General features: G+C 37.8%; 1 protein-coding gene and 1 long non-coding RNA gene across 5 annotated transcripts in view; one reads left to right on the forward strand and one right to left on the reverse strand.

The window, feature by feature from the left end:
• Positions 1-1,104: 1,104 nt before the first annotated feature.
• pgrmc2 (progesterone receptor membrane component 2) lies at positions 1,105-13,753 on the forward strand. 4 transcript variants are annotated; one of them, XR_011353765.1, is made up of 5 exons: positions 1,105-1,579; positions 6,635-6,790; positions 8,511-8,617; positions 10,337-10,562; positions 12,399-12,479. XR_011353765.1 is itself a non-coding variant. In XM_069925284.1 (3 exons), exons 1-3 carry the CDS (start codon positions 1,243-1,245, stop codon positions 12,494-12,496), a joined length of 546 nt encoding a protein of 181 aa, XP_069781385.1. In that variant the 5' UTR covers positions 1,107-1,242; the 3' UTR covers positions 12,497-13,753. The 4 variants fall into 4 exon arrangements, 2 of the variants coding, with proteins under 2 accessions (XP_069781385.1, XP_069781384.1); XR_011353764.1 differs by lacking the exon at positions 8,511-8,617; XM_069925284.1 differs by lacking the exons at positions 8,511-8,617; positions 10,337-10,562 and having other exon boundaries at positions 1,107-1,534; positions 12,399-13,753.
• The window catches only part of LOC138757630 (uncharacterized), a 72,001-nt gene continuing 61,621 nt past the window's right edge, over positions 7,472-17,851 (reverse strand). Inside the window, exons 4-5 of the long non-coding RNA XR_011353767.1 lie at positions 10,603-10,694; positions 7,472-8,159 (exon numbers count right to left, since the gene is read on the reverse strand). This is a non-coding gene — a long non-coding RNA (uncharacterized lncRNA). The remainder of the gene's footprint in view (positions 8,160-10,602; positions 10,695-17,851) is intronic.

Here is a 17,851-nt window from a genome sequence, read left to right on the forward strand (position 1 = left end):
AGCTCTGCCTTTTATAGGAAGCCAGCTGTTACCACTGGGGCGTGGCTTGAGTGAGGCCGGCTGCTGATTGATTTTCCTGGATGCACAAGCTCGGATTTAAACCCCTACAATCTGCTGGCTGTGACTGGCCGATTCAACCGCTATTCCTTAAACAGGTTATTAAATTTCCTAGCGATGGTAATACCCAGATAATTAAATTGATTATTGACCATTTTAAAAGGATCAGAGGAATCTAAAGAGTTAGAAGAGTCCAGCACAAACATCTCACTTTTCTGTAAATTTAATTTGTAATCTGAAAATTGAAGAGATAAAATAGAGGGTATCAAAAATCTGCATAAATAGATATTTTATGGACACATCCAGCTCTGGTAATTCCTGAAATTTCATCCAATTGTCAAAAAGCCATGGTTAAAGCTTCTAACGCCAGGTTAAATAACAAAGGGCTTAAAGGGCAACCTTGTCTAGTTCCGTGATGCAATTTAAAAGGGTTGCATTTAAATGAATTAGTAAAAACTGAAGCTTTATCCAACTGATAAACTGGGGACTAAAATTAGATATTCCCATTCCACCACATCAAATGCTTTTTCAGCATCTAAAGAAATAATATATTCAGAAAATTCAACTGCAGGGGAGTTGAGAATATATAACAAGCTACAAACAGTAAATTGAGAGTGACTGCCTTTAATGAACCCGGTTTGATCTTCAGAGAGAATGCGGTATAAATTTGTGGCTAAATTTGTTGACATTTGTCCCTTCTTGAAAACAGTTCACAGTTATCAACAGGATTGTATTTGATGTCATGTCTGTACTCTGACAATTAACCTGAAGCTTCTGTCACTAATTTAACACGTTAACACTTTAGTTTCAATGTTTTACGAATGTATAGGATCCAAATGTGAGTAACATTTTGCTTATTTTCAAGTTACCATCTCAGTACTCTGAGGTCACACATTGATTCGGCAAACTTTCCTCAACTTGTCCGCTGACCACATGCCACGTTGCAGAGTCCATTGCCAGAGAATTGTCGCGATGCGTTCTGGGAATTACGCATGACCTCTGCCCCAATGCCTGTCGTACAAGTGCGCATGTCCGGTTGCGAGCTGCAATAATATCGTTCCAACTCCATTTCCCGCCGGGCGTTCGGCGGAGCTTGATTGGAAAGCGTGGTGCTGAACGTTACCCAATGGGCAGTGACTATACTGAAGTGTTTATGCGCTGCTGGAGGGGTTGTTAACGTGCAGCATGGCGGATGATGTGGAAGGCAACACTGGTGGTGAAGGGGGTGGTCCGTCGTTGGATGAGGAGGAGGCGGCCGGCGTGGCCGGTCTTGGTGTCGGCGGCTTAGCGTTCAATGTGTGTCTGTTGCTGCTGGCTTTGCTGGGGGTCTACAGACTGTACTGGAGAAGGAGGGGCGGCGCGGAGACGGAGTGTAAAGACCCCGCGCTGCCCAAGATGAAGAAACGCGATTTCAGTCTGGAACAGCTGCGCGAATACGATGGGCTTCAGAACCCGCGGCTCCTGCTCGCCGTCAACGGTAAAGTTTTCGACGTGAGCAAAGGGAAGAAATTCTATGGACCCGGTCAGTACAGCCACAAATTGCACATCTAATACCCCCAACACGCAATGTTTATTTCACTGTCATGGAATGTAGATGGATATCGGACTCCTCACACTTTGCTGATGCGTGTGTCTGCGAATTTCCCCCTCGTTTATTCTTTGTATGCAAAGTGTATACTGCCCACCTTGGAGTAAGAGACACATTATTGCTCTTTATTCTGTGGCACAATTTCACCACTTGGTGCCAAGAGAATTAGGAATTTAAGGATTGGCTTCTTGACATGTTTCAGAGGAGAGAAAGGAACACCAATTTCTTCCCTAAGCGTTTCAATGTATGGACCTGAAATGCTGTCCCACGAGAAAATAGGAACAGAAGTAGGCCACTCGATCAGTCCAGTCTGCCCCGCCATTTAATATGATCACCATGACCAATCGATGCTGTGCTGGTCTCCCAAAACGCTCAATTTTTGATCTTTCAATGATTTATTTCCAACAATATATCTCACGATCTGGGCTAAGCAATGGGGTTGGGCAGAGATTCAAACTCATTTTTGCACACCTCTCAGTTTTGGACTTGGTTTTGTAGATCTATTCCTTTGTGAATGTCTCATTAGTGGCACAATTCAACATCTACACTGTCATGTCCCTTTAGGATCTTGTGTTTGAATAAGGTCATCTCTCAGCCTTCTAATCCAGGAATACAGAGCCAAGTAGCTTTGATTTGGTGGGATTCAAGGCACAAGTTACATAGTGAATTTAATAGACTTTCAAAGTCTATTACATTTAAAATTACAATCCAGTGTTATACTTCCAATTTCCAATATTGTTTTTTGTCTAATGTTGAGTACGTTTTTGTGTAGTGTTGCAATCAGCAAAGTAAGTTTGACCTTTGCACAAGAAACTTAATAGATAGGTAAATGAGAGGTTGCAAAAATTAGTTATTTTTGGCAGATTTTTTTTTCTGAGAATTGGTAACATTTGAAGTAAAATTGTTAGATAATGGAAAAATGTAATTGAGGAAGTTGGTGGTTATGCGAAAGAGAATGTTATCAGGATACAAGTAGGAGAATGGAACATGGGAATACTTTCTGAATCAGCAAAAACTTGATGGACTGAATGGCTGCTGTTTTAATATTTTTCATAACTACTGGAAGTTGTTGGGAGCTCATGGTACATGGCATATATAGGAAAAAGACTGAACTTGTGGAAGAACTGTGCTTTCCTTGTGTTGATGGGTGATTGATTGTCACATGATTATTTGTTATACCATTGCTCTAAAAGATAAATGACTTCTCATTCCACAAGGGTTCTTGGAAACAGAATCGTAGACGAGATATAATTGCTTGTGAAAGATTTTCATCACTTAAAGAATTTTCAAGTCTGATTAAACAGTTCTGCTTTGTTTCGGTGTGACAAATTTAAGAATGGTAGCATTTCATTTTCATTTTGTTTGGCACAGTGTTGGTCATACAGATTTTAAAAATTCTGACTTTTGGTTCAGGTTGTGCTTTTTCACAAATTTGAAATTCTGACTTTGGGTAAATTCTATTGCCATGGAGCAACACTTCTTAAACAAGACATCACTGGGCGCCCATTGAAGTTAGCATTTTTTAAAGATAGAATTCTGGGACCAATATTGGATGTGTTTTTGGAAAATTGTAAATCTTTGTAGAAAATAAAGCCGTGTTTTTCAATACCACAGTGTATTCCAAAGTACTTGTGCATATTTATGAAATACAGTTTTAATTTAGAAAAGCAGAAACTAATTTGAATACAGAAAGAACTCCTAATTAGCAAGATGATAAAAACCATTTGCCTGATTTAGAAATTTGGGGAGAAATCCTGTCTAATACATGAAAGAAATTCTTATCTCTGTTGTTGATCAGAAGATGCATTATAGCATGTTGGAAATTGGCAATTAATTCTTGAAATGAATTAAAACAAAAATCTGTTGCACCATGGTTGAAGTAAAAACATAATGCTGGAGAAACTCAGCAGGTCCAACAATATCCTTTATATAGTAAAGGTAAAAATACATAACTGAAGTTTCAGGCTGGAGCCCTTCATCAAAGTATGGAAAAATGTTGGCAAACATTTGAGCAAAGTGGGGGGGAGGGGTTGCAAAGGCAGGAGGTGGAGAAGTGAGGGAGGGAATAGCAGTGATCAGGGGAAGAGAGGGAGGAGAATTGGAAAGAGAAAGGGGGGGGAGGGGAGGAAGAGAGCAGAGCAGGTTAGCAGAAGTTGGTAAAGTTGATGTTAATACCATCTGGTTGGAGAGTACCCAGACAGAAAATCAGGTGATGTTCCTCCAATTTGTGGGTGGTCTTAGAAGGATAGTAGAAAAGGCCTTGGGCAGACATGTGAGTATGGCAGTATGACACAGAACTGAAATGGTTGGCTACTGGGAGGTTTCTGTCACTGTAGTGGATGGAGCGAAGGTACTCAGCGAAGCGATCTCCCAATCTACGACCAGTCTCTGATGTAGAGAAGGCCACAAAGGGATCATCAGATGCAGTAGATCAGTCCTGCAGATACACAAGTGAAGTGTTACTTGAAAAGCCTGTTTGGGGCCCCAGACCACAGCAAGGGGGGAGGTGTGGGTGGAGGTGTTGCACTTCGTGCTGGGGTTGGGGGTGTGGTGGGGGGGGAGGGGGGTGGAGGTTGATGAGGAGGGATGAGTGAACAAGTTAGTTGCAAGGGCTCTCCAAGTGTTTTAATGAACAAACAAAAAAATTTTATTTTGGGATGTTGGCATCACTGATGACATACCTGGATTTATAGTTCACCTGTTGCCCTTGAGAAGGTGATACTGAACTTTTTATTTCTTGAATAACTGACATCCTTGTGGCAAAGGTACTCCACAAAATTGGACAGGATGAGTGTGCAATTTCAAGTTTTCAGATTTGCACCAGATTTGTTATGAGAGCTTTTGCTTGAAAGAGTATATTCAGTGGAGAAAAGTAAATTGGTTAAAGACTGGCTTCTGAAATGCTGGATATCTTTGGGCAGGAGACCTTGGTTGGATAGGAGATGATTGTCAATAAACCGGCTTTGATGCTAATTGCTTTGGATGTAATTTGTACATTAATAGGATGAGAAAAAAATAAACGATCTTGTTTCACCTTAACAGGTGGCTAAATTGCCCATAAATCTAGTTGAAATATGCAGCCAAGGAACTACAATTATAAGCAATACATTTTTTTTCCCCTTGTAGACCATGTGAAGCTGTTTACCATAGTCAAGTCACCTTTATTTGTCATTCATACCATGCTCGCACGCTAAAGGCGAGATAGCATTTCTCCAGGACCATGGAGCATATTTGCATAAATATGTTAGAATTGGAGTTAAGCACATTGAAATATTAAAATATTAAGACATATACAGTAAAAGTCCACATCCACCTATGTTTTGGGAATTCAGAAGCCTGATGGCTTGTGGGGGGAAAAAACTGTTGCCTGATCTGGTACCTCCTACCAGATGGTAGAAGGGAGAGCAGTTAACATGAGGGGGTTGCTTGGAGGTGGTCGGGAGCCCTTTAGTGAATACTTTGTTTCATTGTTCATCAAGGAGAGGGACCTTGAGGTCAGCATAGAACAAGCAAATGTGCTGGAGCATGGGGAGGTTAAGAAAGAGCTGGTATTGGAGATTCTGAAAAACAATGGGGCCGGAATATGCCCCACGTTATTACAGGAAGCGAGGAAAGAGATTGGTGGGGCATTGATGATGATCTTTGTGTTGGCCCTGGCTGCAGGAGTAGTACCAGAGACTGGAGGATGGCAAATGTTGTTCCATTGTTCAAGAAAAAGTCTAACATCAGAGGTGGGTAAATTATTGGAGAGGATTCTGGGGACAGGACTTGCAAGCATTTGGAGAAGCAAAGTCTTATCAGAGATAGTCAACATGGCTTTGTGGGGAACAGGCAGGGTTGCAGGAACCTACCTGTTTCTTCTTCAACCGGTTGTCCTCGTCCTACTGTTCACTCTCAATTATACAACGCCAAATACAACATGGTGCCATCAAGACCAGGTCTCGTGAAACCTCCTTGTTTCCATTTTTGGTGAGCTCAGGCACCTAAAAAAATTTAGTACCCCTGGGAACAGATCATATCTCACAAACTTAACTGAGTTTTTTGAGGCATTGACAGACAAAATGAAGGTAGAATTCAATCCTTCAAACCTGCTCTGTTAATCAATATGATCATGGTCTCACTTCTCTTGTATGCTCACTTTCATTTTACAGTCTCTCTCCATTTAAATAAGAATCCACTTTTTGATTCCTCTTGCTGAAATTTACTAATGTACTATCCCAAACTAAATTCCATTAGCCAGAGTTCACCCAACCACTCAAGTTTATCCATAATGCCATTGTAGATTGTCAATATTCTTATCGCAACATGCCCTTCCTCTTATTTTCGTGTCATTGGCAAACTTGGAAACCATTCTGTTTCTTTCCCTCCACTAGATTATTAATGTAAATACTAAACAATTAAGGGCCAAGAAATTATCCTGGGGCATTCCAATAGAAAAAGACCCACGTATTCCAACTTGGCTGGTGTCGATGAGAGGGCTGAAGGACCTGTTTCTATGCTCCGTGAGTCCTTGTTTTTGATGTAACAGCTAGTTTTTAATCCATGCCAACACACTTCCTCCAAAATATTGGGCTCTTAATTTATTCACCAGCCTCTTGTGTGGAATCTTGTCAAATGCCTCTTGGAAATCCAAATACACAACATCAAGTTTTCCTTCCATCAACTCTCCCTGTCATATCTTTAAAGAATTTGGCAATAAACTCTTTATTATCAGCAACTCTACCATGGTGTTCTTTGCAATGAATGAAGTAAGGTATTTGGCAAAAGTTGTTTTTTTTTAGCAAGCCTGTTCGACCTAATTAATTTGGATTCTTAATTATTTTCAGGAGAAGGATGGTGATGTAAAGTTACCTCAAGGTGTTTTGACCACTGGATTAAATATTCAAGATTTTATTTGCAGCTATAATTTTTTATCAATTGCCAATTTAACAAGTAATTAATGCTCTATTCATTAATTCTTCTTCTCTTCTTTCCCCCCACCCCCAACAGATGGCCCATATGGTATATTTGCTGGCCGAGATGCTTCAAGAGGACTGGCTACTTTCTGTCTTGATAAAGAAGCTTTGAGGGATGAATTTGATGATCTTTCTGATTTAAGTGCTGTACAGATGGAAAGTGTTAGAGAATGGGAGATGCAATTTATGGGCAAGTATTCATTATCTTTTGCGATTACATTGAATATTCAGTTGTTGCATTCCATCAGGGGAATTTTGGAACTTAACATTTTTCTTGGTTCATTCATACTGTCTTATTTGAAATTTTAAAGATCAATTTGTTCTTAAGAGCAGGAAAAGGTATTCAAAGGAAGATAAATAAATTATTGGGCATAGTCATGGTCAAGGAATGCAATTTGGGGAGGGTATTTGTGTGGAGTCTTGGTGGCTATAAATGTGTGCACTAACGACAATGCAAGACTGGGCACAAAACTCTAACAGAATGCAGTGATTCCTGCCCTATAATCTTCTGGGATGTGGACTACCTACAACAGACTTATCAAGGCAATGGAAAAATAACACAAATGTTATCCCTGCAAATTCCTCCAAATTCACTGAGAGAATAAGTGGACCAACAATAATGTCCTCTCACAGGTAAATATTCACATTGAAGGCAGATTACAATTCATCAGCTACGTCTGGCTGGCCAAATTATTTGCATGTTCCTGTAACAGACACTGCATTCTGAGCTTTCATGTGGGAGGAGATTACTAGACGGACAAAGAAAAAAATTTAAGGATGTGCTCAAAGCTTCTTTGAAGTGCAATATCTCCACTAATTTCTGAGTGTCTGGTCCATACCCCTCCAGAGTGGGGAAGGAGGATTTGTTGTCTTGAATTTTTATATTGGAGCACACAAACCCTGCACAAGGGAATTGGGGTGGGGGGGGGGGGGGAAGAAATACATTGGCACACATACTGCCCATCCACTTGCTTTGACAATCTCCTCCTGCCTCATCAATAGAAAAGGTACCAGTCTCCATATTAGCCTCACCAGCCACTTCAGCTTCACAAAACTGGAGCCTAAGCAGAAGGATGAGTTGTGATGAATGTATATGGAGAAAAGTAGAGTTCATGGTAAGGTATTTCAGGGCAATAGAAGGATAGAGGTAAGATTAATGAGAATATGAAAGGATAATATGAACACAATAGTTAGGAATTTTTTATTTCCTGCAAATTGGGAAGCACAGGAGGAAATGTGTGCAGATGAATCAGGTTTTGGTATGGACATCAGATTGTTGGATAAGCGGGCTCAAATCTGAACAACAAAAAACATTATGGGAATATAATGCTGAAATTACAGCTGCTTTATCCTAAACAGTTTTAACAGGACTGGAGGTAAAATCAGAGCAATTATTTGTCTTTGGTCTTTCTGATCCTAAGTGATGACTGTAAAATATTCCTGAGTAGTAGAGAAGCAATCCAACAATGTAGATCTATAAATACATCTGCAGCTATTGAAATTATTTTTGAAGGTTGTCTTTGGGGTGCAACGATGAAAGAAAAGAATCCAGAGATACACTGCAAGAAAATTTTGAGATAGTGGTGGTTAGTGTGAAAACCACTGGATGTGCCCTGCCTAGATGGAATCATACAAGCGTAATACCACTGAATGAACAATGGAGAGGTATTGGTGGGAGATCTTCTAAAATGACTATCGAAGATTGTAGAGATCAGGAAACCATGACCATAACTTGTGACTTTTGGTTGGGGCACTGTCAGTTTGATGCTGTTGCATTGGCGGAAACATGGGATACAATAAACAGATAACAAAAAGATAGGAATGTATATGCAAAACTAAAAATTTCAGTGACTGGAGAGGAAAGTGAAATTTGTTTTTTTGTGAACAAATTAATTTCTGATGTTTTTCAGTTGGTGGTGATGGAGATTTTTTTCAAAAAAAACCGAGAAACTATTTTACTCAGTAGAGCCAAAGTCATAAGCAAACAACTGGCCTTTTGGTCCAGCTAGTTCATAAGGTAATTCTAACTCATCTCATTTGCCTGCACTTGGCTCTTATCCGTCCAAGGCCCTCTTATCCATAAATCTCTCGTGGCTTTTTAAAGTTTTATTCAGCTAGATTTTCCTGGTTTCCAGTTTTCTCATTCCTGATATAGACTGCACTCTGAGTGGAAAAAATTGCCTCTCCGGTCCCTCCTGAGTTTTTCCCCTCTCACCTTAAAACTGTCTCCTCCAATTCTAGAATTATCTACACTGGGAATAAGACTGAGCAGTCACTTTATCCATTCCCTTCAATATTTTTATCACTCCTTGGCCTCCTTTGCTCAAAATCATGTTGGCCTTAAATTTGGCTAGGAATCTTCTGCTATCAAAGTACCACTAACCAGAAACTTCACTGGCCTAATCACAAGTGTTGCGGCAACAAGAAAAGAAAGAAAGTGAAGTACATTGTGGCAAGCGTCACATCTGATTGATCAAAGACTTGCCAAAATCTTGATGGTTTCCTAATTGCTTGACTTAGTGATTAGATTATGCAATATATGCCTAGTAGATAATTACTCATGACTTTTATGACCCATTTTGTCTCACTTAATTGTTCTGTCAGAAGATTTTTGATTCAAAACCTGAAAGTAATGTCAGGCTACAGTTCAAAAAAAGTGAATTGCTATTTCATGCCCATGGCATGGTCCAGCCCATCTGAGTCAGTCAGGAGCTATTCTTCTATTTGTATTTTCAGTGACACTTTGGTCCCTGAAGCTGGGTCCTGATGGCCCGGGCTGAATGGTGCAGGATGTTGTTTGCAAGTAGTTTGATCAGTAAACAGAGCAGGTGCTGAAATCTTGAGCAAGCAATGAGCAGCTGGAGGAATTCAGTGGGTCAGCAGCAATGATTGGCAGAAGTGCTCAGTTTTAAGTTGAGGCCATTTATCAAGCTTAAATGCTGGGGAGAGGCCAAAAGATGGTAGCTTATTGGACAAATGGAGAGAGGTATAAGGAGAAATCAAGGGGGGGGGGGGGTTAGAATTGGAGAGAAATGTAAGAATAGCAGTGAGTACAGAAAAAATGGAAACAATGAAACCAGATGGAGGTGGGGGTTATCTAAAATGAGGACAGTTGATATTCATGACATTAAGTTTAAGGCTGACCAGGAAGAATATCGTGTGTTTGTTCCTTGGGTGTACATTTGGTCTTGCCCTGATATTTGATGGGGCCGAGGACAGACACATCATTATGGGAATGGTGAAGGAAATTGAAATAATTGGCTACAGGAAGCCTCAGCCTGGACCCACAGACAAAGGGCAGGTGTTTGGCAAAGTGGTCACCCAATTTGTGTCTCGTATCATCAATGTAAAGCAGGCCACACTGAGTAAACTGAATGTAGTGCAGTGGGTTGAATGATGTGGAGGTAAATTTTTGCCTCATCTGTAATTTTGTGACTCTGGTTAGAGGTGAGTGAGAAGAAGGTGCAGAGATGAGCTTTGACTCTGCATTTTCTTCGGGAAGTCCGAAAGTGGACGGAAGGGTAGGTGTAGAAGGAAGGGCAGACGAGGAAATCTCTGAGAGATTGATCCCTGAGAAAAGCAGATTGGGGTGGGAGGGGAAGACGTGGCTAGTGGTGATTGTTGTGAAGTTGACAGAAGTGTCATAGGATAATGTGACGAATGCAGAGGCTGGTGGGATGGAAAGTGAGGACCAAAAGGGCTCTGTCTTTATTCTGCCTATAATTTTATAATTTAGAGATACAACACGGGAACCGGCCCTTCTGGCCCATGAGCCCGTACCACCCAATTACACCCATGTGACCAATCAACATACCAACTCAGCACATCTTTGGAACGTGGGAGAAAACTGGAGCACGTGGACATGGGGAAATCGCACCAACTTCTTGCGCACAGCACCAGATTTGAACACGGGTCGCTGGCAGTGTAATAGCATTGTGCTAACCGCTTCATGCCTGGGTGAGGTGAGAATGGAAGAATGAGTAATGGAGGAGATAGAGATACCTGTTTTACCAATGACTGTAGACTGAGATCCACGTTTCAAATGTCCTGGAGTTGAAAGTCTCATCCTGGGAACAAATGTGGCAGAGGAATAGCTGCAATTAAAATGATTTTTTACATTTTAAAAGTTGATCAAACCATTTAATTTTCTCGTTATTAAAAATTAAGTAATTGTAAAAATTAAAGCATTTCATGAATTGGAACATGTTTGTCTGTTAAACGTATTTAACGTGATTAAAACACGTAAATTACTTGATTAGTTCAGTGGACAGTTTTATTCAAAAATAGCATAGAAAGTGCAGGAGGTTTTTGAAACTTCACTGGACTCCAAGAAACCTGGTGTCATCACATGCTAATATGTGGCAACAAGGGTCCCTCAAAGTTTAGGGTTTCCATGCTTGCCTGTGTGGTCTTAAGTATTTCAGATTTTCTAGTGGCCATTCCAGAAACTTTGTGCATTGCCAAATTGGGGTGTCACTATTGCAATATCAATATTGCTGGCTTACAGGAAATGTTATTAATCTGGTAAATGGATGAGAATTTTCAAATTACATTTAAAATGTCTGTATCTTTTACATATGAACTATTTTGGGATCTTTCAAAATGAAACGAGGCATCAGGTAAATACAGCTTGATTTTAATAAAGTGATCACCTCCAGTCAAAGATCACATTTCTTCAGTCTTATTTATTGTGCAACATTGCCCAATGGTCAAAAAATAAATTTGAGCTCGAGTCACAGAGAAGGAATCTTGGTAGAAGTTGAGGCTTGTGATGGCCAAACATTTTGCTCAGTAGAGATTTTTCTGATGTACACCACCAGGAAAAATAGACAATGTTATTTGCTTGCATATCAACTTTCACAGAACTTGAGATTTATCAAGAGCATAGTACAATTACAAGCCATGGTAGTTACCGGAAGGAAATGTGTTGTTGAATCTGCATTGAAGGAACAAGTTGTCAACCAAATTCCAGGAATTCAATTCCTGAATCTGCTGCTGGAATCTGGGACATTGAAAGAAATAGCTGCCCTGTTATGTGTCTTGTGTATGTTGTGCTTAATGTACAAAACTGACAGCTTCAATTTTCATACATTTATTTTTGTACTGCTTTAGGTTTTTAGTTTTCTGGAGAATCTTGGTATAGCAAGCTTAAATTAGTGATTGCAAGATCAGTGTATATCCCACCACCTTGATCAGACTCCTTTCTTGATGTTGTATTTAGACAGAAGGTACAAAAGCCAAAAGTCCAGCAGATCTAGGTTCAAGAACAGTTAACTTCCAGTAGCTATCAGGTTTGTGAACTTCCCCATATTACCTGAACCCTAACACTACTATGATACCAACAAAGAACTGATTGTGCTACTGACAGACTACTTTTTTTTTTGCACTACAAGCCATCTGTGTGTTTCTCTTCCTTTTATTCTTGTCTTATTTATTTGTGGCATCTTAATTTTACCTAATATCTGTTAAGAGTGTTGTATGTAATTGGGAAGCTGCAGCAAGTAAGACTTGTATTGCATCTGTACTTTATACTTGTATATATGACCATAAACTCATTCATTCTATTTTGCAATAATGCTGGCCTAATTCTGAAGACCATTGCAGGCCCTTTGAAACCATAACTTTGCAGTTTAAAAGAAGGCATCAATAATAGCAGCTCCCATCATCTGGAAATGATTCCATTATTATACTTAAAGACTTACTCACATTTTTAGGCAAATTATACAATGTTTTGTAAGAACAAGATAATGGTATACAAAGTTTTACTGAATCAAAATCTGTGCTTATTTGACTTACAGAAAAGTATGACTACATAGGCAGACTGCTGAAACCATGGGATGAGCCATCAGAATATACAGATGAGGAAGATGTTAAAGAGCATTCAAAACAGGACTAAAACTGTTCAGCAACCAAAGCAAGAGCCTTCAGTGCTGCAATTCATTTTATTCAGATTTCTGGAGCTTTTGTTTTCATGATCTACATAGAATGCAAAATATATTTTGTATTCAAAGTAAATACTCTTGCGTGGAGACCTAAATTAAAATATCCAGTAAATGCTGCCAAAATTGTTTTCTGGTTGTTGTAACAGATCAGGTAAGGTTACGTCCACATTGGCAGAGAAAACTGCTGAGGTATCAATTTACCTTGGATTTTTTGTTTGTCAGTGGGTGAGGGGATTAGGAGATCAATGTGCTGAAGCCATCTGACATTACTAATGTTTCAAGATTATTTAAGATGGATGTTACAAGACAAGGCCTTTGATTTGAGCATTTTTTAAATGTACACCATTGCAAGCAATTGCTAGTGATCTTGCTTTTACAAAAACAGTAAAGTAGTGGACACTAATGAAAGCTGGAGTTTAGAAATTATTTTTTTTGAATACTCTGCACAAGTTTTAAAAACATTTTCCATAAAAATGCACTTAATCAGTATACAGTAATCAAAAGAAAGAGGGGATACTGGTAACTGTGCTGGCTCAGTGTCAAAATGCTACATTTCCTCTTCCCCCCCCCCCCCCCACCCCCCCCACTTCACCATCCCCCAATTAATGTGTGACAATAGTTTCTCTGCAAAGATGTAACACTGAAGTCTGGTTTCCCCTCCATTTATTGAAATGTAGGTAAAATTCATTGTGCCTTATTTTGATTACTTTTCTACTTCAACTTGAAATATTGTAACTCAGTTTCCCCAAACCTGAGCCAATGGTGTAATAGTGTTCAAAGGAGAAAAGCAGTCATTGCATGAATACCTGTTTATCATTGCCTGTATACTGTAGTATGAAATTGCCATTGTTCAAGTGGGGATAAAAATCCATTTGTTCTGATGTATTTGCAGATAGTATATCCAGTGATACTGCCATATTTATGTAGTGATGTCAAGTTTAGTGGTGATATAGTCAGAAACTTGTAATTCATGATTTTCCTCCCACTTTTTGGAATAAGATTTTTAATCTGTCGAAAAGGGAAGGACACTTAGCTTGTGTGAAATAAAGTAAAATTGGGATTACAAATTTTGTAAATATATGTACTGTTTTAATAAAAGCATGTTCTACAACCAGACAGACCTGTCTTTGTGTAGAGTAACAAATCTTGAACCAGAGCTATAGGTTATGATGGATCAGATGAAAATTGCACAATAAACGATTGTTTATTAATATTTGTCTGATTTGTGATTTATTTTGAAGTTGCTTAAAATCACAGTGCTTTGGGTCATAGCAAAAAAGATTAATTTGGTTTAACTATTTTAATTTTAAATGTGTGCAGACTTCTGACTTGCGTACTGGTAGATTAGAGTAAAATTTTGTCAAAAATCCAAATTGTATCTATTTATTAGATGGATGCAGATCATTGTAATATTAAAAGATGAATGCATGAAACAATGAAAAGTTGGCTGACTTATGCTTTTATTACTGCACTCTGTAAGAATGCAAACCTGTTTTTTTGCAATGTAGTGTCATCACGATATGCTCATATTTTTATGAAGTCTTCTAAGATGTTTAAAGTATATATATTAAAATGAACAAAAAAAATTGAAATGCAGATTTTGTGGATTCCTTTTCTTTGTCTAATCACTCTTTTGGGTTAAGTTTTTTGCAGTATTTACCTTGAACAATGCCTGTTGTACAAATGCTATGCATTTTAATCAAATTTAAGTGTTTGTTTCCTTTAAGGCTGGACATGTAGAAAGCCTACATTTGTACATTAATGTCATTGTTTCTTGGATCATCTATTAATGTAACCAGCTAAAATACAAAAAATAGGAAGAGCAATTCAGATTTGAAATGCAATAAAAATTCAATGTTGGTAAGGCACACCCATTTTGATAATAACTAATAAAGGTTAATGTATTGTCAATAGGCACTAATATTATGCAAAGTTTTTTAACTGTTCTAGCTGTATATTTTTAAAAAAGTAAAGGGCTGAAATTTGAAGAGAATGTTTGGCCTCTGTAGGGATGCAGAGCAGATAATGAATGTGTATTTTTGTTAAAGTTTAGTATTTGCTAATTATTTTCAATCGGGTTGCATGAAAATAGAATCCTTAGTAGTAAGGTAGTAAAATCTGGTCTGTCTGTGTTGTGGGGCCTTTGTTACTTATTTTAAAAAGGAAATAAGTTTGTTTTGCCACTAAGAAACTGTAAAATAAAATTGGATATCATTGAACCAGATGGATTTGTGCAGTAATCTGGTAGGTGCTTGGTTACCATTGCTGTTAATAGTTGTTTTTGTATGCCAGAATGTTTAGTTTATTGAATTTAATTCTTCCTGAATCCATGGTGGAATTTGAATTTGTTTCTCGATGCCCGTTTCCAGTTAAGTAACATAAATGTCCTGCCATTTTTGCTAAATTTAGATTTTGAATGTTCTTCCTGCCTTTCTCAATTATAAAGTGAGTAAAGTCCAAATATTATGACATGCATAGAACCCTGATAATATCTTCATCCTATTTTTTAAAAATATGGTGCAGGTGCGAGATCCCAGATATTTTCTTAGGACAGAATCAGTTGCATTTGTCATTTAATAAATTTTGTTTAACTCGTAAATAATTGTCCCTAGATTTCTGTATTTATTTATTTTTTTGTTTTTTGGGGTTCCTTCTCCCAAGTGTAGCTAAGTGTTGATTTATTACCATACCAACTTCAATGACTAAAATTGGCATTTATCTGCAAGTCTAAAATATGATAAGTCTCAGAGAATGAAGTTAATGTGTTGGTCTAGAGTCACAAGGACAGATTCTTCAAACAAAATCATTTTTCGACTGATTTTTCTTAGGAATTGATAGCCATAATCTGTACAAAACTTCTTTGAACTGATTTTCTTGTATTTTGTTAATCAATGCACCCATTTTGTAATGAATGGGAGTGTAATGTTAATTATAATAAATGGAGTGACAAACTGAGTAAACTGTCTATCAATATCTTGAAGCAATAAAATTTTGCTAGGGAAAATGTATCAGTGAATTCAGGTGGGTTGTTATTGCAAAGTTGTAGTATTTGATTTTTTTCTTCACATTACCTCACTGTTAGTTGTATACTACTTAAATCTAAAGAATTTAAACACTCCAAACTTGTACTTAATCTCCTCTTATAACAAAGTACTTGTGTGGATTTTTTCTCTTTTTAAGTCTTCACCTGCTATTTTCTGGCATAGGAGTGAAGGTCAATAGTCTGTATTTTTGAGTTCCTCCTTGAGGTTGGGAGGAGGATGGAATCCAAAAGAAGTGTGCAATTTTATTCCATTGGAGATAAAGTTAATTTTGGTCAGATATTTGTGTTCTATGGAATTTTAGTTTATTTGCATAAATTTTAGTTATGTTGACAATAAGCAGGAATTGAAAAATGAAGGGTAAGACTGACCTCTGAAACTGTATTAATCCAAGTAGCTGTTACCAATGGTCAAAAGTAGCAGAGTTGGAGGTGTTCAGTCAAATAAACGTTCAAAATTGTGAATTATTTCCTAATCTGATGGAACATGGTTGTCAATCTACCTTTTTTGGTGGCTACAAATAGCAATGAGTTTAAATCCATTTTTCCCCAAAAAATAATTATGAATAAAGTCTATTTGGAAAAGAAAAGTCTTTTCACGTCAATAGTATTAACTATGTCTATACATTCCCATCAATATACATTGTTACATTTGTTCTGTAAATACCCATTACCACACTGTGGCACATTGCCATTTTCCCCCTCTGTTTGAGTGACTTCCCCTGGGTCTCAGCCCCCCAAATGCTGAGTCTGGACTGTGGTCCTTCCCTACAGAGCCATGGTGTTAGCTGCACCAAGTCTCTGTCCCTTAGCATATACTCCTGCAGCCTGGAATGTGCCAGTTGGCAGCATTCCCTCACCGCCATCTCCTGTGTGCTGAAAGACCAACAGGTTTTGGGCAGATCAAAGTGCATCTTTGACCAAGTTTTTTTATTTTTTTTATTTTTTTATTTTTTATTTTTCACACCATAAATCACGTTAGCTATGATATACACTTTTTCTTTTTCACACATATACAGTGACTTTTTCTCCCCTCCCCCCCTCCCTCCTCCCAAGCCACCCCCCCACCCCCCCCTCTCATCCATTTTAGGTATACAATCTAGGTTGCATTAACCCAGTCAGACAATGTTGTCATTCAACAAAAATACACCAGAAATTCTACTGAGTCCATTCTTTTCTTTTCTTCTCCTTCCATCAACTTAGGTAATGTTTGTTCCCGGTAGGTTTTCGCTATTGTATTTAATGTAAGGCTCCCATACTTGTTCGAATATTTCAATATTATTTCTTAAACTATATGTTATTTTTTCTAATGGAATACATTTATTCATTTCTATATACCATTGTTGTATTTTCAAATTATCTTCCAATTTCCAGGTTGACATAATACATTTTTTTGCTACGGCTAGGGCTATCTTAACAAATCTTTTTTGTGCATCTTCCAAGTCAATTCCAAATTCTTTATTTTTTATGTTACTTAGGAGAAAGATCTTTGGATTCTTTGGTATATTGTTTTCTGTTATTTTATTTAATATCTGATTGAGATCATCCCAAAATTTTTCTACTCTCTCACATGTCCAGATTGCATGAATTGTTGTTCCCCTTTCTTTTTTACATCGAAAACATCTATCAGATACTGTTGGGTCCCATTTATTTAACTTTTGCGGTGTAATGTATAGTCTGTGTAACCAATTATATTGTATCATACGCAGCCTCGTATTTATTGTATTTCTCATCGTTCCAGAACATAATTTCTCCCATGTTTCCTTTTTTATCTTTATATTTAAATCTTGTTCCCATTTTTGTTTAGTTTTACCATTTGTTTCCTCATTCTCCTTTTCTTGCAGTTTAATATACATATTTGTTATAAATCTTTTGATTAACATTGTATCTGTAATCACGTATTCAAAGTTACTTCCCTCTGGTAAACTCAAATTGCTTCCTAATTTATCTTTCAAGTAGGATCTCAGTTGGTAATATGCCAGCGCTGTATCTCTAGTTATATTGTACTTATCTCTCATTTGTTCAAAGGATAAGAATCTACTTCCTGAAAAACAATTTTCTATTCTTTTAATCCCTTTTTTCCCCATTTTCTAAAGGAAAGGTTGTCTATTGTAAAAGGGAGTAGCTTATTTTGCGTCAATATTAGTTTTGGTAATTGATAATTTGTTTTATTTCTTTCTACATGAATCTTCCATATATTGAGGAGATGGTGTAATACTGGAGAAGTTCTATGTTGTACCAATTTTTCGTCCCATTTATATAATATGTG

The sequence above is a fragment of the Narcine bancroftii genome, chromosome 3, assembly GCF_036971445.1.
Source record: "Narcine bancroftii isolate sNarBan1 chromosome 3, sNarBan1.hap1, whole genome shotgun sequence".
NCBI classification, from domain to species: Eukaryota; Metazoa; Chordata; class Chondrichthyes; order Torpediniformes; family Narcinidae; genus Narcine; species Narcine bancroftii.

Coding starts and splice junctions, on each gene's coding strand:
- pgrmc2 (XM_069925283.1), top strand. CDS start 1,243: ATGGCGGATGATGTGGAAGGCAACACTGGTGGTGAAGGGGGTGGTCCG. Junction 1,580..6,634: donor GAAGAAATTCTATGGACCCG/GTCAGTACAGCC, acceptor CACCCCCAACAG/ATGGCCCATATGGTATATTT. Junction 6,791..12,398: donor ATGGGAGATGCAATTTATGG/GCAAGTATTCAT, acceptor TTTGACTTACAG/AAAAGTATGACTACATAGGC.